Source organism: Rhinoderma darwinii, chromosome 10 (assembly GCF_050947455.1).
Source record: "Rhinoderma darwinii isolate aRhiDar2 chromosome 10, aRhiDar2.hap1, whole genome shotgun sequence".
Taxonomy (NCBI): Eukaryota; Metazoa; Chordata; class Amphibia; order Anura; family Rhinodermatidae; genus Rhinoderma; species Rhinoderma darwinii.
The window spans coordinates 35,948,113-35,975,382 of record NC_134696.1 but is presented as its reverse complement, the minus strand read 5'-3'; the positions used below and the strand labels follow the sequence as shown (position 1 = coordinate 35,975,382).

The 27,270-nt window shown below is 39.4% G+C and overlaps 1 protein-coding gene across 1 annotated transcript in view; it reads right to left on the bottom strand.

Annotated features, from left to right (window-relative positions):
• TTC12 (tetratricopeptide repeat domain 12) overlaps positions 1-27,270 on the bottom strand; it is a 103,795-nt gene that overhangs the window by 75,778 nt on the left and 747 nt on the right. Inside the window, 6 exon segments of the mRNA XM_075840981.1 lie at positions 731-790; positions 3,558-3,679; positions 7,358-7,435; positions 11,702-11,720; positions 14,919-15,088; positions 16,596-16,657. Coding sequence (XP_075697096.1) covers positions 731-790; positions 3,558-3,679; positions 7,358-7,435; positions 11,702-11,720; positions 14,919-15,088; positions 16,596-16,657 — 511 coding nt within the window.

Below are 27,270 nucleotides of genomic sequence, written 5' to 3'. Positions count from 1 at the left end.
CCAACGTATTGGAACCCTATTTTCAGACGTAAAACAAGGCATAATATGCCTCGTTTACGTCTGAAAATAGGTCGTCTGAACCCAGCCTGGGTCTGGTAGTTATGTACGCAGTGTTTTTGCATCGGATAGAAATGTTTTTTTGAAGGTGGGAAAAGATCTTGATATGGCATTCAGTGTATATCAGTTTATATAACATAAAAACATAAAGATCTAGAAAGTAATATCAAAAGATATATAATATATATGAAACTAGACCCTATTATAGTTATAAAGGTGTCCTAGCTAAGCTCTTCTAGGCAATGTTTTAAGACTTATTGTGCCTAAATCTTACCTCTTCTTTAAGGAAGGGCACACCTCAGCTCCAGACAAATCTTAGCATTGCCCAAGAGTGAAGATGCCACTGAAGACATAGGTCTACTAAATCTGCCTCTTTACAAGAATCTAAACTGACAATCTTAGACCATCTTTGAACCCTCAATTTAAGGTATTTTGGCTTTCACATCTTATTATGAAATGATTCCTATGCGCTAACGGCCTTCCTAGTATGTCTAGCATCATACCTCAACAATCAGTAGTCATATGGTGGCCTGATTCTACATAGTCTTTTTAATGTGAGCCATCTTACGTGGCAAACCTGAGTCGAATAAAATGTAAATTACACCACTCAATAGATAGTAATACTCAAACCACATCATATGTAGTTATAGGAGTAGTTATAGGAATGACTTACCTTTAATGCCCACTCACAATCACTTATCGCGTTTTGATACATTTCTAGCTTTATGTAAGCCTGTGACAAAAGAAAATATATAACAAAAGTTACATAAGATGTAAAGGTAGTTGTTCTGTATTGTAATAATGTTCTGTATTGTAGTTGCTATACATAGCAAACCACAGGCCAAAACGGCTAAGCAATGCCACTAAATGGGGAGTCGGGAATGAGTCAATATATACAGTGGACATAAAAAGTCTACACACCCCTGTTAAAATGCCAAGTTTTTCTACCTTTAATGTGACCCATGATCTGTTCAATTCCATTGAAAAACAAACTCAAATCATTTAGGGAGGAAAAATAAAACGACAATAATGTGGCTGCATAAGTGTGAACACCCCCTTATAATAGGGGATGTGGTTGTGTTCAGAATTAGCCAATCACATTTCAACTCATGTTAAATAGTAGTCAGTACACAGATGCCATTATTTCAAGTGATTCTGAGTAACTCCATATAAAGTTCAGCTGTTCTATTAGGATTTTCCTGAGATTTTTTTTGTTGCATGTGATAGCAGAAGCCATGGTCCGTAAAGAGCTTGCAACAAATCAAAGGAATCTGATTGTTGAAAGGTCAGGAGAAGGGTACCAAAGAATTTCCAAGGCATTAAATATACCATGGAACACAGTGAAGACGGTTATCAAGAAGTGGATTACATATGGCACAACAGTGACATTACCAAGAACTAGATGTCCCTCAAAACTTGATGAAAAGACAGGACGAAAATTGGTCTGGGAGGCTACCAGGAGACCTACAGCAACATTAAATCCTTGACGCATTATCACGTACATGTACGTGATAACTGTCATAGGGAAGTATGGGGGGGCGCTCACAGGCTAAGCGCGCTCCATACCCTGCGGGTGTCAGCTGTGTATTACAGCTGACAGCACAGACTAACGTGCTGTTTCTGGCTGTTATACCCCTAAAATGCTGTGGTAAATCGCAACCACAGCATCTGAAGCGTTGAAAAGAAGGGGCAGCCTCCTCTGTCAGCTCATCAACGCCCCTACACCACAATCGGGGGGCGCATGTGGGTGTCATGGCAGCCCGGGAGCCTAATGAAGGCCCCCAGGTCGCCTTTTGTCTGCCTCTGTTAAGCCGTGTCTCTGGGGGGGACTAATAAATTGTGTAAAAAAAAGTTTAATAAAGTTATTAGTAGTGAAAAAAAAATTAATTAAAAGTTAAAAAAAAAACGTATTTTCCCATTTTTCCTCTAAAGTAATGTAAAAAATAAAAAACAAACAAAATTGGTATCGCTGCGTCCGTAAAAGTCTGAACTATTACAATATAGCGTTACTTAACACACATGGTCAGCGCAGTAAAAAAAATAATAAACCGCCAAAATAGCTGTTTTTTGGTCACCTTAGCTCGCAAACAAAATGCAATAAAAAGTGATCAAAAAATAATACACTACCGTTCAAAAGTTTGGGGTCACCCAGACAATTTTGTGTTTTCCATTAAAACTCACACTTATATTTATCAAATGAGTTGCAAAATGACTAGAAAATATAGTCAAGACATTGACAAGGTTAGAAATAATGATTTTTATTTCAAATAATAATTTTCTCCTTCAAACTTTCCTTTCGTCAAAGAATGCTCCATTTGCAGCAATTACAGCATTGCAGACCTTTGGCATTCTAGCTGTTAATTTTCTGAGGTAGTCGGGAGAAATGTCACCCCATGCTTCCAGAATGCCCTCCCACAAGTTGGATTGGCTTGATGGGCACTTCTTGCGTACCATAATAAGATGTGAAAGTTTCCCAGTACATTATATGAGGAAACTACAACTCGCAAACAATAAGCCCTCACACCACTCTATTGACGGAAAAATAAAAAAGTTATGGCTCTTGGAACGCGGGGAGTGAAAAATTAACTAAAAACTTAAAATTGGACCTTAAGGGGTAAAATGTCAAATGTATAATGTGCATGGGCTCAAACAGACAGAGAGCAGACAGATGGAAATCAATTGCAGACATCTCTTCCACATCTTCACTATGTCCACCGGTATGTTTCATATTGTTTCCTTGTTAGATAGCTGCTCTCTGTCTGTTTGAGCCCATGCACATTATACATTTGACATTCCAGTGTTTATCTTGCAGCATCCACATCATGGGTTGCGGTTTTTGTTAACCCCTTATGTCTACTCAGATAACTACTACGCTCATACGCCTATATGTAAATTATGTCATATACCTTCACATAGGTGTGCTGGATTGTACACATCTGTTGGATGTCATTGGATGTTCTTTTTTTCATAAATTTACTTTGGCTCTATCAGACATAGCTTTGTATGAGACTATATACAATTCTCTTTTGCTGCTCCAATAATATGTATACTATTTATATACTTACGTAACATTCATACCTGGTTTCTGACCGATTTGATGTCTTTTTATTGAGTGACTCATTCCCTGTTCCAGTTTTTTACTGTTTCATGTTTTTTATTCTAATAAAATTTTGTACATTGTTCTATAAACTTCATGTGCTTTAGTCGATCATATTTTCTTGGATTTATACTATAATAAGCCACTAAATATACTTTTTTTTATTTTTCGATTTTACTTTTGTGCGAATATAACTCCCCACTTGTATATAACACCTAGTTCTCCTGAATGTAGATTATTTCGATTTTGTATAGTAGCCAACAGGATTCTTAGTTAAGACCAAACCTTGACCACCCAGTGTTCATTTTCTTGAGCTCTTAACATGGGGCAACATATGATATGACCATTTAGTTATCATATTGAGATATAACCAAATTCTTATCAGTATTAGATTTACACATACCTGAGCTCGGTTGGTATATAAGACCTGCATGTCTTTCAGTTTTTCCAGCCCTGAACTGTAACAATGAATTGCAGTTTCATAGTCACCTTTTGCAAATGCCTCATTTCCCATATCTTTGAGTGCTGTAAAATAGATAGTATGTAGAAGCAATTATCATGGACAAATACAACAGACTAGAGTCAGATTAAGGTTAGTAGGGGTTCATGAGCACAAAAATTGTGTGTAACCCAGACCCCACCTAACCCCCTATTACAGTCATACATAAAAGATGTGGCCACACATGCCTGTGTACCTCTCCACTGAAGTCTATGGGAGATATGAAAATAGCCTTAGACTTCAAAAGACATACACATGCGTGGCCCACTCTTCTTGGCTGGAAAGGATCACCTAACGGCCATCAAGGATGGTGGGTGGTGGAGGCCGCCTACGTCCCCAAGATGGAGGTAGACCAAGGGCATGTGCCTTCCCTATAATTCAGCCCTGCAATAGATATTAGGCTTTTATTGACCATCAATTAAGTGGAGTCTTATGACATTATGAACACTGGTCTTACTTCATTTTAGATTAATATTGATTTTTATTTTATTTTTTTGCTTTCCAATTTGCAGCTCAAAACAATAATTACTTCTCATCTCAGACAACCTTCCTTTGTCTGTGATGAGATTTATTATCTCTGTTCTCTTCTTTGTTTTCAAAGGCAAAACAAATTATCATCATTAAAAAGTTTTTACTTGATTAGCTTTCAAGACGACTAGTCTTTTGCATGCTCTTTTTAACTTAAGGTGATGTCAAATTCTGAGGTAAGACATAGGTTTTCTAATCATCTTCTCTGAAAATGGCATTAAATATTAAAAAAACGAATTAAAAACAATTAAAAAGTTTGTTTTCCTACAGTTGTAATAGGTATTGTAAATCTGAAAACTGCTTTATGTTTGATTTTCTAAGAACTTGAAGGGTTCTTCACAGTGGTCTTCAGACCTGGAGGAAGGATGACACATTCTCAGGTTCTCCTGAAACATCCTCTATGACCTTATCAGAACTCAGGAATTATTAAGATTTTCATGATGCATGATTGCTTTTGGATCAGCTATGACTGCTCATGTGCATTGAAAATAACCAAAAACTAGAAATCTGACAAGTAAAAGCTTTAACCCCTTAGTGACCAGCCCATTTTAGGCCCTAATGACCAAGCTATTTTATTTGTTTTTCTATAGTCGCATTCAAAGAGCTATAACGTTGTTATTTTTTCGTCTACATAGCTGTATGAGGACTTGTTTTTTGCGGGATTAGTTGTGCTTTTTAATAGCACCATTTTTGGGTACATATAATTTTTATATTAACTTTTATTAACCTTTTTGGGGGGGATTATAAAAAAAAACTGAAATTCCGCCATTGTTCTATGCGTTTTTAAATTGACGCCGTTCACTATGCGACGTAAATAACATGTTACCTTTATTCTATGGGTCGGTACGATTACGGCGATACCACATATGTGGAGGTTTTTTTATGTTTTACGACTTTTGCACAATAAAAACACTTTTGAACTAAAATTATTTGTTTTTGCATCGTCGCTTTCCAAGAGCCGTAATTTTTTTATTTTTCCATCAATGTAGTGATTTTTTGGGCTTGTTTTCTGCGGGACAAGACGTAGTTTTGAATGGTACTGTTTTGGGGTACATGGGACTTATTGATTCATTTTTATTATGACTTTTTCGGGGGGCAATGGAAAAAAATTGCAATTTCGCCATAGTTTTTTGCGTTTTTTTTTACGGTGTTCACTTTGCGGTTTAAATTACATATTAACTTTATTAATGGAGTCATTACGGTCGCGGCGATACCACATATGTGTACTTTTTTTTTTTTTTACACTTTTACTAAATAAAACCACTTTTTATGGAAAAAAATGGTTTTATTTATTTTTTTACTGTAACTTTTATTATTTATCTTTATTTCACATTGATGACTGATTTTATTAGTCCCACTAGGGGACTTTACTGTGCGATATTCCGATCGCTGCTATAATGCTCTGGTATACTTCATATACCAGAGCATTATTGCCTGTCAGTGTAAATCTGACAGGTAATCTGTTAGGACGTGCCTCCGGTGCGTCCTAACAGGCATATGTCCAGGGCAGACCTGGGGGCTTTTATCAGTCCCCCGGCTGCCATGACACCCCATCGGAGACCCGCGATTGCATTCGCGGGCCGCAGATGGGTGACAGAGGGAGCGCACTCCCTCTGTAAACAAAGTTAAATGCCGCGGTCGCTATTGACGGCGGCATTTAACGGGTTAAACGGCCGCGATCGAAGTAAACTTCGATCGCGGGCGTTGGAGCAGGAGCTCAGCTGTCATCAGACAGCAGAGCCCCGGCTCCTGCCTGCACGGGAGACCCGTGCAGGACTTAGACTAGGCTGACGTGAACAGGCGTCAGCCTAGCCTAAAGCCCATTAGTGAATCACGTAAAAAGGCGTATTAGTGGTCACTAAGGGGTTAACAGGACGCTTGTGACTCACCAGATGTTGACATTGAATCAACTGGCAACCTGTATTTAAATGGGATTATTGGGACATGACTTAACAATAGCCAAAAACCTCCATTACAGGTGGATCATCAATAAAAAGTTCAGTACTTTCAAGGAAAATATATGGGATTTCTGATATAGCATCTTTTAATAAAACGGTTAATAAATAGAAAACGACCCTTGACTCGGATTGCGAGCTTGCATATTTTGGCCAAATATCTCATGTTTATCATGAATATTTATAGTTTATCATGGATATTTTTTCAGGATGCAGCCAGGCCTTGTAATGCTGGGGGAGAATAGTGTGTCAGTACTTAGTGTGGTACACTTAGGAGGTGCTGGGCAGAAAGCCTAATCTAATAGATGGGCGTTAAGCAGCCACCCCCCCCCCCCTCATGAATAGTAGGCGTGAGAGTGGATGTTCATCAGTATATTGCACCTGAGCAATCTTCCTCTATCTAGCACTGTGGTTTGTCTGCATCCTGCTGGGAACTGGTGTATACCTTGCCCTTGTATGAGTAAGTATGGCCTGTTCAGTGATTTTAAATTGATATACTGTAGTTCTTTTCTTTGTGATTTGTGAATAATAAATAGAGGAGTAGTGAAATGCTACATTTGCCTCATAATGAGGTCCAAGCATAGTCATGTTTTACTATCTGAACAAAGGAAAGTCAACTGGTACAAACAATATAAGCAACATATCATTTTCTGAAACTTTGTGCTAGGTAAAAATTAGAATATATAGAATGGAATAGGCAAGGTTCACACTAGCATTTGCCTGTATTTAAAAAAAAAAAAAAAAAAAAAAGGTGTCTGGTTTATAAAACACAATTTTAAATACCCGATTAGTGACCTCCACGTTAATAGAAGGTGGTCACATGTTCGGGGGCCCTAAACTATTACCCAAAGCAGAGAATGTCTACAAAGAATGCTGTGGAGGATCTGTCATGTCCATGTATTACGTAGTCAGCATATTGATTTAAATAAGAACTGTGTAATGCTGTATTTTCCCCGTGATGGCGCTACTGAGCAACTGAACATTGCAATTATGTTCCACCACAGATTACAGACTATTGCTGAGGGCCCCAGCAGCAGGACACCCTATGGTCAAGTTAATGTCAGGGGACCTCGCTAACAAATACGGAAACCACTGACATTAAGATTCTTTATTTAGTTCAAGCCATAATAGTTTTTTAGCACAATTAACGAAAATGAAGGGCAATTTCATATATATAGAAGTTAATAAAGGTGCTATAGTCTCCATTCTGTTTCTATTTACCAATTGCGAGGGTCTTATTTTGTCTTTTTTTTTCAGCACGCTCACTGGCATCTTTTTCCAAAAAGGCAATGAAGTTTTCTGGCAGGGCAAACGAGAAAGAAATCATTATATTGGTGCATTTTAACACAATAATTGATCAAAAGTTACAGATCTGTGGTATGAATCTGTAATACGGTCCATGCTGTACCTCCTGTGCCTCTGATTTTATACAAAGGCACACAAAGTTTTCTTTTACCACAGATTGCTTTCTCACGAGAATAAAAAATAATGGTATGCCCTAACTTGTGCCATATTATGAAGCATTGCTTCTAGGGGAGACTACGGCGCCTCATGGAGATCTAAAAATCCACTTTGTATAATTATAGTGCAAAATTTATTCCTATAGGTAACAAGAATAAACAACTAAAATTTAACCCCATATGACTTACACCTTCTGTAAAAAGAGCAATAAATGACAAAAAAGGGCATTTGAAAAATAGTAATCTGAGGATACAGCTCTAGTCTTTGTAAATTACAAAGAGCTTAATAAAATCTGCAAAAAAAGTAATAAAATCAGCAAAAATACAAAATGAAAGGCAGGTGGCCAAGGATAGCAAAAGAAAGCCCCAAAAAATCTTCAAGTATACAAATGCAAAAAAGCCAAGGTCTGAACATGTAGGACCCCTAAATAGTGGTAATGGGGAGTTGGTCACAGCGGATCAAGAGAAGGCAAAATTACTAAATGGGTTCTTTAGCTCTATATATACACAACAGAAGGAGCAGCTGATGTAGCCGGTGCCAGTGCTGTTAATACATCAACTAATATAGTCAATTGGCTGAATGTAGATATGGTCCAAGCTAAATCAAATAAAATAAATGTGGATAAGACTCCGGGACCAGATGGGTTACACCCTAGAGTACTTAAAGAACTTGGTCCATTTATTTCTGGCCCCCTCTTCATAATATTCAGAGATTCTCTAGTGACTGGTATAGTGCCAAGGGACTGGCGCAGGTCGAATGTGGTGACTATTTTCAAAAAGGGCTCTAGGTCTTCCCCCGGGTAATTATAGACCAGTTAGTGTAACATCAATTGTGGAAAAAATGTTTGAGGGGCTATTGAGGGACTATATACAGGATTATGTGACAAAAAATAGTATTAGAAGTGACAGCCAGCACGGTTTTACTAAGGACAGAAGTTGTCAAACCAACCTGATTTGTTTTTATGAAAAGGTGAGCAGAAACCTAGACAGAGGGGTCGCTGTGGATTTAGTGTTTTTAGACTTTGCAAAGGCATTTGACACTGTCCCTCATAGACGCCTAATGGGTAAATTAAGGACTATAGGTTTAGAAAATATAGTTTGTAATTGGATTGAGAATTGGCTCAAGGACCGTATCCAGAGAGTTGTGGTCAATGATTCCTACTCTGAATGGTCCCCGGTTATAAGTGGTGTACCCCAGGGTTCAGTGCTGGGACCACTATTATTCAACTTATTTATTAATGATATAGAGGATGGGATTAATAGCACTATTTCTATATTTGCAGATGACACCAAGCTATGTAGTATTGTTCAGTCTATGGAAGATGTTCGTAAATTGCAAGCTAATTTGGACACACTGTGTTTGGGCATCTAATTGTCAAATGAGCTTTAACCTCTTAATGACCAGCCCATTTTAGACCTTAATGACCAAGCTATTTTTTACGTTTTTCCATAGTCCCATTCAAAGAGCTATAACTTTTTTATTTTTGCATTGACATAGCTATCTAAGGTCTTGTTTTTTGCGGGACAAGTTATCATTTTTAATAGCACTATTTTGGGGTACATAGAATTTATTAATTAACTTTTATTAACTTTTTTTGGGGGGGATAGAAAAAACACAGCAATTTTGCCACACTTTTTTGCGTCCTAAATTTACACCGTTTGCCATGTGATATAAATAATACAATAAATTTATTTAGCGGGTTGTTGCGATTGCAACGATACCAAATTTATATAAATTTTGTGTGTTTTACTACTTTTACACAGTAAAAACACTTTTTTTCCAAAATTGTTTGTTTTTGTTTCTCCATATTTGAAGAGACATACCTTTTTTTTTTTTTTGCCGATGCAGTTGTATAACGCTTTTTTTTGTGGGACACCTTGTAGTTTTTATTGGTACCATTTTGGAGCAGATGCGACTTTTTGATCACTTTTTTTCAATTTTTTTTTAAGGCAGGATTCAAAGAAAACAGCAATTATTGCATTGTTTTTTTATTTTATTTTTTACGACGTTCACCGTGCGGGTTAAATGATAACTTTATGGTTGGGGTTGTTACGTACGCGGCGATACCTAATATGTGTAATTTTTTACTTTACTTTGATTGTTTAATAATAAAGAAATTTGTAAGGGCAAAAGCGGGTTTTTCATTTTTTTTCTTCACCTTTTATTAAACTTTTTTAAACTTTTATACTAGTCCCACTAGGGGACTTCACTATGCGATCCTCTGATCGAATTTATAATACACTGCAATACTTCTGTATTGCAGTGAATTACTGACTGTCCGTGTAAAACGGACAGGCATCTGCTAGGCCATGCCTCTAGCATGACCTAGCAGGTATAGACTACAGGCAGACCTGGGGGCCTTTATTAGGCCCCCCAACTGCCATAGAAGACACCGGCACTCTGCGATCACACACAGGGTGCCAGTGGGATGAGAGGGAGCTCCCTCCCTCTCTCCAAAACCACTCAGATGCGGCGCTTGCTATTGAGCGCCGCATCTGACGGGTTAAACGGGTGGGATACATACTGATATCGATCTCACCCGTTCGAGCAGGGATGCCCCCAGCCCTCGCTACCGCTGATAGCTGAGAGCAGGGAGATTTAACGGCTCCCTGCTCTGTTTATTTATTCCGATGCAGTGCCGAATAAAGGCTATTGCTTCGGAATAAACCCCCTTTGTGGCCGCCATAAAAACACTATGGGGTGGTCACTAACGGGTTAATGTAGATAAATGTAAAGTTATGCATCTGGGTACCAACATCCCGCATGCATCATATGTCTTAGGGGGAGCTACACTGGGGGAGTCACTTGTTGAGAAGGATCTGGGTGTACTTGTAGATCAGAAACTAAATAACAGCATGCAATGTCAATCAGCTGCTTCAAAGGCCAGCAAAATATTGTCGTGTATTAAAAAAGGCATGGATACACGGGACAGGGATATAATATTACCACAATACAAAGCATTAGTGCGGCCTCATCTAGAATATGCAGTTCAGTTCTGGGCTCCAGTTCATAGAAAGGATGCCCTGGAGTTAGAAAAAATACAAAGAAGAGCAACGAAGTTAATAAGGGGCATGGAGAATCTAAGTTATGAGGAAAGATTAAAAGAATTAAACCTATTTAGCCTTGAAAGGAGACAACTAAGGGGGACATGATTAACTTACATCAAAATATGAATGGCCCATACAAGAAATATAGTGAAAACCTGTTCCATGTAAAACCCCCTCAAAAGACAAGGGGGCACTCCCTCCGTCTGGAAAAAAAAAGGTTCAACCTGCAGAGGCAACAAGCCTTCTTTACTGTGAGAACTGTGAATCTATGGAATAGTCACCGCAGGAGCCGTCACAGCAGGAACAGTAGATGGCTTTAAAAAAGGCTTAGATAATTTCCTAGAAAGAAAAAATATCAGTTGCTATGTGACCGTGTAGAACTTTTGTTTCATCCCTTCCCCTTTTCCCATCCCTTGCTTGAACTTGATGGACATGTTTCTTTTTCAACTGTACTATGTAACTATGTATGGAGGTATCATTCATTGGCACATGGAGTGCCCATGGGTCATGTTATGAACTGTTGTACTTGATTTGCGCACAAACAATGCCATCTGCATGGACCTATAAGAATTTGGAGAACATCTCTTGGGTATCACTGCATATTTATGACTTAAGAAAGGGGAGCTGCCATACCATGCCAAGGGTAGCAAGGGACATACATACAGACAGCCAAAGAAACAATGAATCTGATGTATTTCCTCATTGAAAAGCCTCTTTCTTCTCAGTTTTTAAATAATTATATTTTCTCCATCAGTAAACTTTGTATAGCTTACAAATAATGTGTGATATAAGGAGTGATAATGGTATAATAAATATAACAATTGTTTATTGTGTTTGCCATAAGGACAGCTGGTTCATTGTACAATCTTATTAAATGCAATTTTCATTAAAGTGATTATCCAAGATTAGCAAAAAGTGACTGCTCTTTTTACAGAAACAGCACCACTCTTATCAATAGGCTCTGCCTGGTACTGCAACTCATTCCCAACCACAGTGACACAGTGGCTGGAATCCTAAATGACCTTCTTAAAGCTGTCTATTAGTGAAATGTTCTTACCTTGATTCATCTCAGGCTTCTTGATTGCATAAGAGGAAAGGACAAAGAAAGAAAATAAGCAAAATACAAGTAAATGCTCACATCATTAGAGAGACATATCTAAAAAGATGTTAAAGAGGACCTGTCATCTCTCCTGACATGTCTATTTTAGTAAATACTTGTATTCCCCATTAGATAACAATTCTGGAACATATTTTGTTAGAACGCTGCATTGTACCGTTCCCCTGTTTTTCATCCTAGAAATTTATTCATAAATTGACAACTGGGTGCTACCATTTCCCTTGTCAAAGGGGCGTGTCTCTACAGTCTCACTGTGTCAGCACTGATTGGACAGTCTCAGTCTGTGTGGGGACACACCCCCAACTGGTAATTCAGTTGTCAATTTGATCGTAAATTTCTAGGAGGGACAATAGAGGAAAGACGAAATATAGAGTTCTAAGAAAAGATCCTCCAGGATTGTTACAGCATGGGGCATAAAATTATTTACTAAATCAGGCAAGTTATGAGAGGTGACAGGTCCTCTTTAGGGCATGCCCACACGTGGCGGATTTCCTCCGCAACTGTCCGCATCAATGCCGCTCAGAATCTGCGTTGCAGATTCTGCGGCGGATCTGCCCAAAATGTGCAGTAAATTGATGCGGACTAGCTGCTGCGGACTGCGGTAAAAGTGCTTCCCTTCTCTCTATCAGTGCAGGATAGAGAGAAGGGCCAGCACTTTCCCTAGTGAAAGTAAACGAATGTCATACTTACCGGCCGTTGTCTTGGTGACGCGTCCCTCTTTCGGCATCCAGCCCGACCTCCCTGGATGACGCGGCAGTCCATGTGACCGCTGCAGCCTGTGATTGGCTGCAGCCGTCACTTAGACTGAAACGTCATCCTGGGAAGCCGGACTGGAGACAGAAGCAGGGAGTTCTCGGTAAGTATGAACTTCTATTTTTTTTACAGGTTGCTTGAGAAAGCTACAAGCGAAACACGCGTCGGGGCGCACTTCCACACTCTGGGTCACACGATTCTCCTCAATATGGGTAAGTGCATTCACTGGATTCATAGGGACACTTGTTATTTCCCCAGGAACACTAGTTTCCTTAGGCAAATGGTCTAATGGTCCGGTCTGCTGTACTTTTTGTATTTACATCTTATTATTTATATAATTTTTATAGATATACCCTGTGTAGGAGTAATTCCGATTATCAATGTAACATGTATACTCTTATGTGACTTAATATTCCGTTTTATATTGGTATTGTGACTTAGTCAAGGACTCATTTTTAGATTCTCTGTTTTTTGTTCTATGTATTTATTATCAATAAAGATGTTTAATTTCTTCTGATGTGGATATATATGGACTCTTTTTCTCTGGTTTATTATGTATATTGGGATCGGTAGTCACTGTCCAGAGTGCAGAAACAGTTACTGCCGATCGCTTAACTCTTTCAGCACCCTGGACAGTGACTATTTACTGACGTCTCCTAGCAACGCTCCCGTAATTACGGGAGCCCCATTGACTTCCTCAGACTGGCTGTAAACCTAGAAATACATAGGTCCAGCCAGAATGAAGAAATGTCATGTCAAAAAAGCAAGACGCATCCGCAGCACACATAACATGTGCATGACAGCTGCGGACTTCATTGCGGAAATTAGAATCTCCATTGAAGTCAATGGAGAAATTCCGCCATGAGTGCGCAACCAGTCCGCCACAACTCCGCAACATCCATTGCATGCTGCGGACACCAAATGCCGCACCGCAGCCTATTCTCCGCAGCGGAATTTTCAGCCTCGTCTAAACAAACCCTACTAAATAGAAGTGGAAGTCAATGGAGAAACGGCTCCGCTGCGGATTAACGCTGCGGAGTGTCCGCAGCGGAATTCAAGAGCAATTCCGCCACGTGTGGCTTTGCCCTTAAATAGTTGATTTCTACCTAGTTCCATAAATGTAGCATTATTATGTTCTTTCGGTATTCGGCTCTGACGCAGTTCAGTTTTGAATATGATTCATAAACTAATCAGAGCTGTATTCATGGCAGTTGCTGCCTTAGATGCAGTACAATAATTCACCTTATAAGGGTTATCCCACCACATCAACTTCTCACCTATCCAAAGGATAAGTGAAAAGTGTTTGATCGCTGGGACCCCCACCGATCAAGAGAGCAGGGGTCCAGAGTCCCCTGAACGACTGGAGCTGCGGATGCACATGTGCACTGCCACTCTATTCATTCTCTATGGGACTGCAGGAGATAGCCGAGTACAGTACCATAGAGTTTGCATGGTCTACCGCTTCATGGCAGAGCTTTTGTTACTACTAGACGCTTCCACTTTACAATAATAGTGGTTACAAGTGACTGGGGCAGATCTAGCAGATCAGAACTTTCACAAACTAACTTGTGGCCAAGCTGGTACCCAATGACAGTGCCATGTTTAGAGTCACTGAGCTCTTCAGTATGACCCATACTACTATCTATGCTTGTCTTTAGAGATTGCATGGCTGTTTTCTTGATTCTATGCGCCTATTTGCAATGGATGTGGCTGAAACACCTGAACTCAATAATGAGGAAAGGTGAACACACATTATTTTGGCCACACAGTTTATATTTATATATTACATTTCTTCTAGCGTTATTACCTTATAATGCAATTAACATGGATTGTCATCGCAGCTCCATGGCATACAGATTGTAAGTCAAAATATTCTGATACGTCATAGATACATTGGTGAGATATTTGCTGATCTCAGACCACCACTAATTTCCAGAACGAGCATTTAAACCCCTTTGCCACTGTATATAGATTTTGCTGCATCTAACCAAATGATGATAACAATAAACACAAGCTACTATTAAAATACAAAAGTAAGTTTAAGGATATGTTAACATGTCACATAGATGCCATAGGCAAATCCGTCATGGATTCTTCAAAAAGATCCCACGGCAGAAATCTGCAGCTGAGACTCGGAATTGTAATTCAATGAAGCTGATCTGCAGATTTTCTGCGCAGAATTCGTGGCAATAATGAAGATGATATGGATTTTAAAATGTATTTACCGTGGGGATATTTACCTTCGTGTATGAATGGGTTATAAAATACCATATTCATATGCATTGCCGGGAAATGTGAGCAGATTTTATGAAGATTTAGGAACGAATTCCTGACACCTTCTCGAACGTGTGAACATGGCCTAAGAGTATACATTATTACTAGAAAACTGGAATGTAGAACTTACGGATGAAAGAGTTGAACTGCCAGATTTATTAATAAGTGTTCTGTTAATATTGGCTCTGATTCCATCTTTATCATCCTTTATCTTTGAAAGAGTAAGTTTTTCATCAGCTCTTAAGATGGCCCTTTCTTGAGAAGAAGTGTCTTCAGAGTTTAGATCTTGTAAAATATCAGCTGCATAGGAGAAATGTATGTAATTGAAATGTAAATTTGATTCATTTACATGCACAAGGCCAAAGATTGTTTGTCCTTATTTACGCAGTAAAAGTAAAACCTCACAAAATTCTAATATTTATTATATAAAAATTGTCTGAATCCTGCTTTATTTCAAGTACCCGTCTTACCCCTATATAGAATATGCATTAAGGAAGTGGTACAGGATCTGCAGTATACATCACAACCGGGGTCGGACTGGCCCACCAGAGAACCAGAAGATCCCCCAGTGGGCCCAGGTTCAAACACAATAATGGGTCTTCAAGGTCCATCAGAAAACAACCCCATTTGGAGCTCTTTGGAGCCAATCACTTGCCACTAGAGCCTATTTCTTATGGAATGATTCACAAAAAAATCTATTAGACCTTTTTGATGATATATCCTGTGTGTACAATGATAACAACAAGGACTATGATGAAACGAAGTGGACATGTACATGTTCTATATAGATGGAGGGTGGGCCCTCAGAATCATCTCCTCTGGTGGGCTCAAGAAACCCCATTTTGATGCTGATAACTATGTATAATGGGGATAGACCCTGAACTTACCATGATAATCAAACTCACTCTTTAAAAATGACATATTCCAACCCGAAAATGTTACCGTCTCCAAAATTTAGGATAAAAGAAACAACATCCCCTATGTTTATAGCTGACCATACACTAGAGATGTTACACCCAAGGTGTAACTGTAGAGGGTGCAGAGGTAGAAGTCAGATCAAAGCCCCTCTGCCACAGAAGAAGACATCAGTATTATAAATCTCAATACAGATTTTGCCTTGGGGCCCAGGAGCTCCAAATTGAGTTGAATGTAACTTATGTACATTATGTACAGTATATTATGGATTATACTAGGTATCCTGCCTTTAGGGAAATCTCTTCCATAGTGTCACTAAACACAATCATTATCTCCCATTAACCAAAAAATAAATCCATTGTAATTAGCTGATGCATGCAGAGGTGGAATGTAAAGCGCCTTTAACCCCCTGACCCCCCCCCCCCACCACCTAATATGTGACTTTTATAAATACTGGTGTCTTCTTATGTGGCATCAAGACCTTTGGGCCCCTTCAGGCACCAGGGACTGACAATGACTTCTAACTTTACACCCACTATAGTTACTTCCCAGGATGTGAAAATATATTAACATCTGTCATTGTTATTAACGTTTACATGAGCATTTTACATATAACATTCAAAAAACAATTATTCTGTGTGTCTTTAAGGCAAGTAGAATCTAGAAGGCACATCCACTGTATATCCTTAATTCTTTGGTTAAAAGTAAAAGTAATTCTAAACATCACTCTATTCAGGAAAATAAATCAAACACTGAAGATAAAACAATGAAAACTTATTATGAAAATACCCCTAACTGGTAGATAATGATAATAATAACAATAACAATAACAATAACAATAACAATAACAATAATAATAATAATAATAATAAAAACATAATTGGAAACTTACAGATCTCATCCACATCCTTCAAGAACTTTTCTAGATTTTGGTCTTCAGACATTTTGCTGAGTCTTAGAAAGACAAAAACGCAGGAAAGTTTATAGCACTCACATTCACAATTGCGTGTAAAAATTTGCAATGGAATAATTGTTAAAGGTTTGTCACACTACATGTCTTTTTCATGATGCACTACATAAAAACATTCCAACTTCGCCTGACCTTGGTAATACCTTCACCTAGACCTGAAAAGCTTAATTGCGCCTCACTAAGTTGTCAGATCCAACAGAGGGCGCCAATGCAACCACTTAACGGTGTTCCACAGTGCCAGTTAGGCTATGGAAGATAATTTGCCACATAGTCTATGCTACTAATCAGAAATTGTAGGTGATCTACCCTTTGTGTACCCACTTGGGTATTCAGTAGACCAGTGATAGCCACTTTCCTGCTGCTCTGTCACTTTACATTATTCTTTCTGTTTCTACAGAGTAATGGACACAGCGACTTTTGGCTCTTAGCACTTCAGGGGCAATTTTTTTAGGTGCAACTATTAGTTCCTCCTTCCTAGACAGGCGCCTTCTTGTAAAATGGATGGATAACTTAATCTAAAGTGGACCATGGTAATATGTTTTCTATTCTTCCACATTTATGCAATTTTATATTGGTATTATATACAGTATTTAGTAAATTATCACACTATGTAGACTAGAGTAAAACTTTTTTTAAAAAACAATAAAAAAACATAAAATTAGACAACAAATGTAGTATATTCTGTGTATATTACTATTTGTGCATAAAGAAGAGGATGCACCACTGTAGAAGCCATTTTCCTCAAAACCATATTATTATATATTTGAATCAGAGCCATCACATCTATATTTTCTTTTTTCGGGGCTATATTCGATGATCTAAGAGGCACTCTACACGTATACTTCTAATACCAATTACATAGTAAACAAGTGATTTACAGCCATGTCTACGTGATAATGATGGATTGGCAAAGGGAGCACTCGAACTGCACCAAGCTCCTTGAAAACATGCCAACCACTGATAGCTTTGAACTTATGATTTGTTACAGAATTTACAAAATGTCGATATAATGTTTTTGATGTCAAAGTTAATATAAGACGTCTACGTCTAGAGGGGGAAAAGTTTCACTATCATAATAGATGGGGATTCTTTACTATGAGAGCGGTGAGACTATGAAACTTTGCCACAGGATGTTCTGAGGGTTGATTCATTTTGGCCTTGAGGACCGAACAATTTTTTTATATTTCCCTCTTTGCATCCCGACGCTCATAACTTTTACATTTTTTGTCCGATGTAGCTGTATGAGACTTTGTTTTTTTTGCAGGACGAGTTGTAATTTATGTAGGTACAATTTTTTTGGTATATTTACATCATCGTTTAATTTCTATAAATTTTTATTTTGGCAAAAATGTAGAAAAAAAAGCAGATCCGCTGCAGTTTTCACACCATACACCGATCATCATAAATAACATTATACATTTATTGTACAGGTTGTTACGGACGTGGCGATACCAAATATGCGTATATTATTTCATGTTTTGGGACTTATATTTTGAAAAGCTTATTTATTGTAAAAAAATGTGTATTTCTGTCTTTTTTTTTTACTATGTTTTTTTTTATTTAACAAAACTTTTTTTTATTAATGTAACTTTTTTTTTAATCCCATAGAGGGATATTTCATTTAGATTTTTATTTTTTAATATTAATGTACTGACATAGATCTATACGCCAGTACATTAGCCTGTGTACTGATTGTACACAGGCAGTTGTTAGGACATACCTAAGTATCTAGCTGTTTCCGTAATTCATGGTGGGATATCACAAATGGAGACGCTTTTTTTTAAATAAAATAATTGTATTTTCAAATGCCCTTTGAGGGAATTCTAAGTTAATAGATGGGGGTCCCCATTTCAATAGCCTCATTTACAGTATTTGCCAAAGCAGAGAGCAGCTACATAGTGTTCTATGATGATCCAAGTTCGGTTCAGTACAACAAGAAGAAAGATTGTATAAATGGGGTTTTCCAGTCAGAAGAAATTGATGGCCTATCCTCAAGATAGTCCATTAATATCTCATTGGTCGGGGTCCGACTCCTGGCAATCTCGCTGATCAGCTGATTTAAAGCTGCTGCAGCGCTCATTGAAACAAGTGTGTCGGCAATTCACAGTGCGAGCAATAAAGAAAATGAAGGGAGTCGGACCCCGACCGATGAGATGTTGATGGCTTATGCTGAGGATAGGCCATCAATTTCTTCGGACTGGAAAACCCCTTTCCTTTACACACACGTTTAGTTCAGCATTTCAAAAAACACATGTAAACGCCATCAGATTAATGCGTTATTGGTGGCGTTTTGTACATGCCTTTTTTTCCTGACGATTTTGAAATCCTATAAAGAAGCCTATGGAAAAATTGCCAGGAAAATAAATGTCATACGGATGTAGCCATCTTTATATTGACTCTGATAACATGCTGCAGCGTGATATCACACAGCAAAAGCCATTGACAAGTCATGACAAGGTCAAGATAAAGGATCTAGCCACTGTGTATTTAATGCGTTAAAAGTCAAGATAAAGACAGCTATTGAGCATTCTAACTTTTTTAACCCCTTCCCGACATTTGACGTATCCATATGCCAAAGTCGGGTAGGGGAAGTATGGAGCGGGCTCACGCAGTGAGCTTGCTCCATACGATGATGGTGTCGGCTGTATGTTACAGCCGACACTTCAGAGTAAGTAGCGGCATCGCGCTTGAGCGCAATCCCGCTAGTTTAACTCGTTAAATGCCGCGGTCAATACTGACCGCAGCATTTAAATCGTCAGAAAGAGGGGGCAACCCCCTCTAACAGCTCATCGCGCCCCCCGCTACTCAATCGCGGGGGGGCGATGGTTGCTATTGCTGCCTGGGGGCTTAATGAACGCCCCCAGGTCCGCCTTCTTTGTACACCTATTAAGCCTTGCCTCCGGCAGGGCTTAATAGGTGCCTGTCAGAATCATGATATACTGCAATACGTATATCTGACGATCGCTGGTTGAAGTCCCCTAGGGGGACTAATAAAAAAAGTAAAAATAAGGTAAATAAAGTTTTTTTGGGTGTAAAAAAAATATATATATATTAAAAGTTACAAAAAAAACCTTTTCCCATTTCCCCCCTAGAGCATGGTAAAAAAATAAATAAATAAACATAATTGGTATCGCCGCGTCCGTAAAATTTTGAACTATTATAATATATCATTATTTAACCCGCACGGTTATAAAAAAAATTGTAAACGCCAGAATGTCTATTTTTTGGTCACCTAATCTCCCACAAAAAATGAAATAAAAAGTAATCAAACCATCGCATTTACACCAAAATGGTATTATTAAAAACTACAGCTTATACCGCAAAAAATAAGCCCTCATAACGCTTAATCGAGGGAAAAATATAAAAGTTATGGCTCTCGGAATTTGGCGACGCAAAATAAATGTTCTTTTTTACACTTAGGTTTTCACATGTAAAAGTAGTAAAACATAGAAAAAACTATATATATTTGGTATCGCCGTAATCGTATTGACCCGCAGAATAAAATTAACATGTTGTTTTAATTGCACAGTGAATTCCGTAAAAACAGCGCACAAAAAAACCATGGAGGAATAGCTGTTTTTTTTTCATTTTCTACCCCACAAATATTTTTTTTCCCGTTTCCTAGTACATTATACGGCAAAATAAATGGTGCTACGAAAAACTACAACTCGTCCCGCAAAAATCAAGCCCTCATAGTACTAGATCAACGGAAAAATAAAGACGTTATGGCTTCTGGAATGTGGGGAGGAAAAAACGAAAATGAAAATCTGAAAGTTGTTTACGACGGGAAGGGGTTAAAAACTCACCACTGACCCCAGAAACGCTACAAAAACACCACAAACCAAAAGGCTGTGTATGTAGATTCTCATATTTCATTATAGACTCTTAAAAAACATGCAAAAAAACACAGCAAAAGACATGCTGTGTGTGAATCCAGCCAAAAGTCAGCCGTATCAATTAAATGTGCCCGTATTATGATTGTGCGAAACCATGATTCATTGCAATTTACTAATAATATAAATAGTGCATCCTAACAAGGACTTATTTCCTACACATAATTTGCAGCTAATGGTAAAAATACAATTCCATATAGATTTAATAGAAAGAAATAGAATGGTATGTGATAAACAGAATTAAACCGGTATTTGCAATAAACTTGTAATTATATAAGAAGCGGAGATTTTATAAAGATATTTACCAGAAGCAGCAGAGGAAGTAGAAGTTGTTCTGAGCTCATGAGCTGACGCACTGCTGCTCCAAAGTTCTGTCGCCTAGCAACATGTAAACAAGCCGAGGCCTAGTGCAGAATTCCCCAGCACACGCCTTGCTGGCAGTGCATTCCCCTCCAGACACACCCAGCTCTCTGCACAAACCGCACTTACTTTTCACATGGAGATGAGACGTTTGTAACACTCTTACCTGTACAGTAGGTTGACTTTGTAATTTATTGTGGTCATTTCATTTAGAAAAGTAACCAGACTGGTTGTAGCAGTGAAGGGGTTTCCTATTGAAAACCACATTTAATATACTCAGACCTCCCAACTTTTGAATCTTGAAAAGAGGGATATTTTTAAGCCATGCCCCCTAACTACGCCCGATATCTCGCATAAGCACATCAAATCAAGCCAAGCTCCTCCTTCAAATAACAAGAGCATATTCTCACTGCGGATTACAAAAAAAACGATATGGATATTATAAATATTATGGATTCGGTTACATCTTCTTTGTTTTCGTTTTCGTAACTTGGGTATAACATTTGTTTTTGCTTTGTTTGCATCTATTGAGTATGATATGTCATAGATAGATAGATAGATAGATAGATAGATAGATAGATAGATAGATAGATAGATAGATAGATAGATAGATAGAAAAAAAGAAGAGCAGCACATATAAACGCAAAATATGCGTAGTTGTGTGTGCACAAGCCTCAGGACCTCAGACTCCAGTCCCACAAATGTATTTCCAAACGAATAGGCAGCACAACACAGGTTCCAATTCAGTGAAAAAAGGTTTATTCACCCATACGTCAGTGCAACGTTTCAGCCCACATGGGCCTTTCTCAAGATAGATAGATATGTGCAGTGGCGTAGCTATAGGGGTCGCAGCGGTCACAGTTGCGACCGGGCCCCTAAGCCTGGGGGGCCCGCGGGCCCCCATTGCCATACAGCATGCTGGTAAATAAATTATCTGTGCCGTGAAGCCGGCACTTCCTGGTTACGGTCACATGGTACACTTAGTGTACCATGTGACCGTAACACCACATGACACGTCTTCCAGCCAGTGCAGTGGAAGAGCCGGTGCGGAGGACTCCAGGTGAGCTGCAGAGTATGTATTGTGTTGTGTTGTAATGTATTGTAATGTAATGTATTGTGTTGTGTTGTGTTGTATTGTGTTGCCTTGTAATGTATTGTGTTGTATTGTGCTGTTTGCGGTGGAGAGCGGGGCCCATTAAATTACGCCCCCCCTCCTCTCTCTACCGCAAACGGGGTTAGGTAAGTAATTATGCTATTTTTCTATTATGCACATATGGGGGCATTATACTGTATGGGGGGGCTGATATTGCGGGGGGCATTATACTGCATGGGGGGCTGATATGGCATGGGGGCTGATAAGATGGGGGGGCATTATACTGCATGGGGGCTGATATGGGGGAATTATACTGTATGGGGGCATTATGCTGCATGGGGCTGATATGGGGGAATTATACTGTATGGGTAGCTCATATGGAGGCATTATACTGTATGGGGAGCTCATATGGGGGCATTATACTGTATGGGGAGCTGATATGGGAGGCATCATACTGTATGGGGGCTGATATGGGGGGGCATTATACTGTATGGGTAGCTCATATGGGGGGCATTATACTGTATGGGGAGCTGATATGGGGGAAATTTTACTGTATGGGAAGCTCACATGGGGGGCATTATACTGTATGGGGAGCTGATAAGGGGGCATTATGCTGTATGGGGAGCTCATATGGGGGCATTATACTGTATGGGGAGCTGATATGGGGGCATTATACTGTATGGGGAGCTCATATGGGGGCATTATACTGTATGGGGAGCTCATATGGAGACATTATACTGTATGGGGAGCTCATATGGGGGCATTATACTGTATGGGGAGCTCATATGGGGACATTATACTGTATGGGGAGCTCATATGGGGGCATTATACTGTATGGGGAGCTGATATGGGGGCATTATACTGTATGGGGAGCTCATATGGGGGCCATTATACTGTATGGGGAGCTCATATGGGGGGCATTATACTGTATGGTGAGCTGATATGGGAGGTATCATACTGTATGGAGAGCTGATATGAGAGGCATTATACTGTATGGGGAGCTGATATGGGGGCATAATACTGTATGGGCAGCTGATATGGAGGGGCATTATACTGTATGGGGAGCTCATATGGGGGGCATTATACTGTATGGGAAGCTCATATGGGGGCATTGTACTGTATGGGGAGCTGATATGGGGGGCATTTTACTGTATGGGGAGCTGATTATGGGGGCATTATACTGTATGGGGAGCTGACATGGGGGCATTATACTGTATGGGGAGCTCATATTTCGGGCATTATACTGTATTGGGAGCTGATATGGGGGCATTATACTGTATGGGAAGCTCATATAGGGGCATTGTACTTTATGGCGAGCTGATATGGGAGGCATTATACTGTATGGGGAGCTCATATGGGGGGCATTATATTGTATGGGGAGCTCATATAGGGGAATTATACTGTATGGGAAGCTCATATGGGGGCATTGTACTGTATGGGAAGCTGATATGGGGGGCATTTTACTATATGGGGAGCTGATATGGGGCATTATACTGTATGGGGAGCTGATATGGGGGGCATTATACTGTATGGGGGCTGATATGCGGGGCACCATACTGTATGGGGGCAGCTATGTGGGGCATTATACTGTGGGAGCTGATATGGGGAGCATTATACGGTATGGGGCTGTTATGGGGGGCATTATGCGTTATGGGGCATTCTGTGTGGGGGCAGCTATCGGAGCATTATACTGTGTGGGGGCATTATACTATGGGGGCTGTTGGGCAAGGCATCTGGGCATAGGCGTGTGCAGGGGTCTGATAATGGTCGTGTTGGGGAGGGGTAGGGGAGCCCAAGCTGAATTCTTGCACCCGGTCCCATGAGCCTTTAGCTATGATCCTGGATATGTGATAGATAGATAGATAGATAGATAGATAGATAGATAGATAGATAGATAGATAGATAGATAGATAGATAGATAGATAGATAGATAGATAGAAGTTTAATGGAGAAATGTGTTGGGTTTTTTTTTATTACCACTATTATTACTATTCTCCCTCTCCTGCCAGGAGAGGGAGAAGTTACAGCAGTCCAGCGAGGGGGGCGCGAGATGGGGGCACGGGGGGCGCCGCGATGGGGGGCACGAGGGGGTGCAGGAGCCGCAAAAAGAATGTGCCTGGAGACAAGATTTTCTAAAACCATAAAATAATGTAATTTATTTTATGATTTTATAAATGCTAGTGTTCCCAGGCACTAAATTGTTTAAACTGTGTACTCACCAGTCACCACTGTCCTGTGGCTTCGTTCTTCTCCTCTCTAGCGCAGACAGTGTCATTGCAGGGGGCGTGGCTGGCAACAGGGAGGGTCTGGGGCAGGGCGGGACATTGCTCAGACCGACGGGACGTCGGGACAGCGGTGAAAAAACGGGACTGTCCCACCGGATCTGGGACGGTTGGGAGGTATGGATATACTGCAATTTCGCAGAAACTAGTAGAGATTCCCCTGTGGAAAAACCGCACCGTTTCCTGTGTTTTTTACTGCAGAAAATGGTGCAGATTTTGCTGCGTTTTTCCCAATGCTGGGAGATGCTGACAACTTCTTTGAAAAACGCAGCAATTCACTCCACTTTCCGCAGCAGGAATTGACTTGCTGCGGTACGAAAAATGCGAACTGCAGATGAATTTCTGGTCGGAAATTTTATGCAGCGTGTGGATGAGATTTGTTACATTTCACCCATTTTGCTGCTACTGTATTCTGCTGCGTATTTTCCGTCTGCAATTCCGGGCGGAAAATACGCAGCAATTCTGTTACGGGTAGACAAGCCCTTAAACTGTATGATGTCGTGCACAGAAGAGCATTATAAGGGAGAAAAGAGAGTCCCTACAGCTTCATGTCCCTAGGCTTCATTCACACAACTGTATAAAAACTTAATTTATCCTGTCAAACAATAGCAGGGAACCCTATTGTCACACCTTATGACATTCAGGTCATATTTTGTAGTCAATGGGTTTTTTAAAGATCATATTCACACCAAGTCTTTTGCATACCTTTGTATTTGTATCACAAGAATCCAGAATCCAGAATTAAAGTGAACCTGTCAGCTCTCTTTATTTAGTTAGTTGGATTCCCTTATTTAGTTAGTTGGATTCCCCATGAAATAAAAATGTTATAGCATCTTTACTTAGAACTCCACATTGTGCTGTCCCTACTGTTATTCCTCCAAGAAATGTAAGAATAAATTGACAGCTGGATGTTACCAGTTGGGGGTGTGTTCCTACACAGACTGACACTGTCCAATCAGTGCTGGCAGAGGGAGACTATGTAGGGACACGCCCCTTTAACAAGGGGAATGGTAACATCCAGTTGGCAATATAATTATACATTTCTAGGAGGAATAACAGAGGAATGGCACAACACAAAGTTCTAAGAAAAGATGCTCCAGTATTGTTATTTTATAGAAGTATGTATTAAAACAGACATGTCTGGAGAGGTGACAGATCCTCTTTAATGCATTTCAATAGAGCCATGAATATCACTGTATAAAAGTATTATACAGAGTTTTTTTTATAATTTTTTGCAGAAACTGCATAAAAACACATTATAGCATGCTCCATTGTGTATATAAGTTCTCTCCTAGAAGCACTGATTTCAGATTTCTTAACATGAGGTACTAGACACTTCCTTCTAGGCCAGTTCATCTGTCATGGTAACGTCCGTCTGCCAGTGCCAAACTGACGGCAGACACAGGGGTCCACATCGAAAGCCACATGGGGACCCTAACACAGATTCAACAACAGGGCATGTGCCCTGTTGATTAATCTGGTGCATGCTTCACAGGTAAAATATACTTGCGCGCCAATTGCATGCTGTGCCCATATGAAAAAATCTCCCCCATAGTGAGTAGAAAACTTCAAAGTCTTTTGTTGACAACATTATGAAAAAAAAACACTATTAAAAATGCCAGGAAAACCTGACCTAAACTCTGTGAGTGAAGGCTGGTGAAGGGTTGTCTGGTTTAGAAAACAGGTTTTAACCCCTTCTGACATATGACATACAGTTACGTCATAGCCGGGTAGGGAAAGTATGGAGCCAACTCACGGGCTGAGCCCACTACATACAAGGCGGGTGTCGGCTGTATGTAAAAAATAAAACGCCAGAATCATTGTTTTTTGGTCACCTCATCGCCCACAAAAAAATGGAATAAAAAGTGATCAAAACCTTGCATGTACCCCAAAATGGTACCATTAAAAACTACAGCTTGTCCTGCAAAAAATATGCCCTCATGGCGCTCAATCGACGGAAAAATAAAAAAAGTTATGGCTCAGAATTTGGCGACACAAAATTAATTTTATATTTTACAGTTAGTTTTTTCTTTGTAAAAGTAGTAAAATATAAAAAAAAACAATATCAATTTGGGATCTCCGTAATCGGATTGACCCGCAGAATAAAGTTAACATGTGGTTTAATTGCATGGGGAATGCCTTAAAAACGAAGCGTAAAAAACAATGGAGGAATCGCTGTTTTTTTCAATTTCTACCCCACAAATGTTTTTTTCCCGTTTCCTAGTACATTATATGGTGCAATAAATGGTGCCATGAAAAACTACAACTCGTCCCGCAAAAATCAAGCCCTCATAGAACTATATCGACAAAAATAGAAAAAAGTTATGGCTTTTGAAATGTGGGAATAAAAAAATGCAAATCTGAAAAAGGGCTGAGACGGGAAAAAAATCTGATTTAATAGGGAGTGATTCCCTGATCAGGACCCTCATTGGCCAAAGAGGAGATTCACTAGTAGGACTTCTCAAAGACCCATTACGTCTATGTCTATGTAATGCTTCATTTCCCTGGGAAATAATGGTGCTGCAGTGACATTAAACAGTTGCCGTCAGGTTCCCCCACAGATTAAAGCTGATCTGAGGGTCCCAACAACTGGACACCCTGTGATCAGATTATCATCAGGGGACCCTTCTAACAAAAAAGTGATTGTCCAAAGCAGACAACCCCTTTAAATTATCATTTATCTGAAACATTCCCTAAACCGCTTCTACATTAAACATTAAATAAATCTGTGTATAAGATAAAAAGAATAAATATTCAAAGCTCCTGCAAGTAAAAGAGAAATGATTGCTGTCACTGAACGATAGACCAGATCTGCACATCAAACTTATGCCAGTCATTCAGTGACATGTCTCAGAAAAGGGATCAATGAAACAAACCATGTCCATTACTTTAGGCCTGACCACACACATATAGCAACGCCTACACATCTATGTGGGACGCCATCAATATCTAATTTATGGTCGTTTATT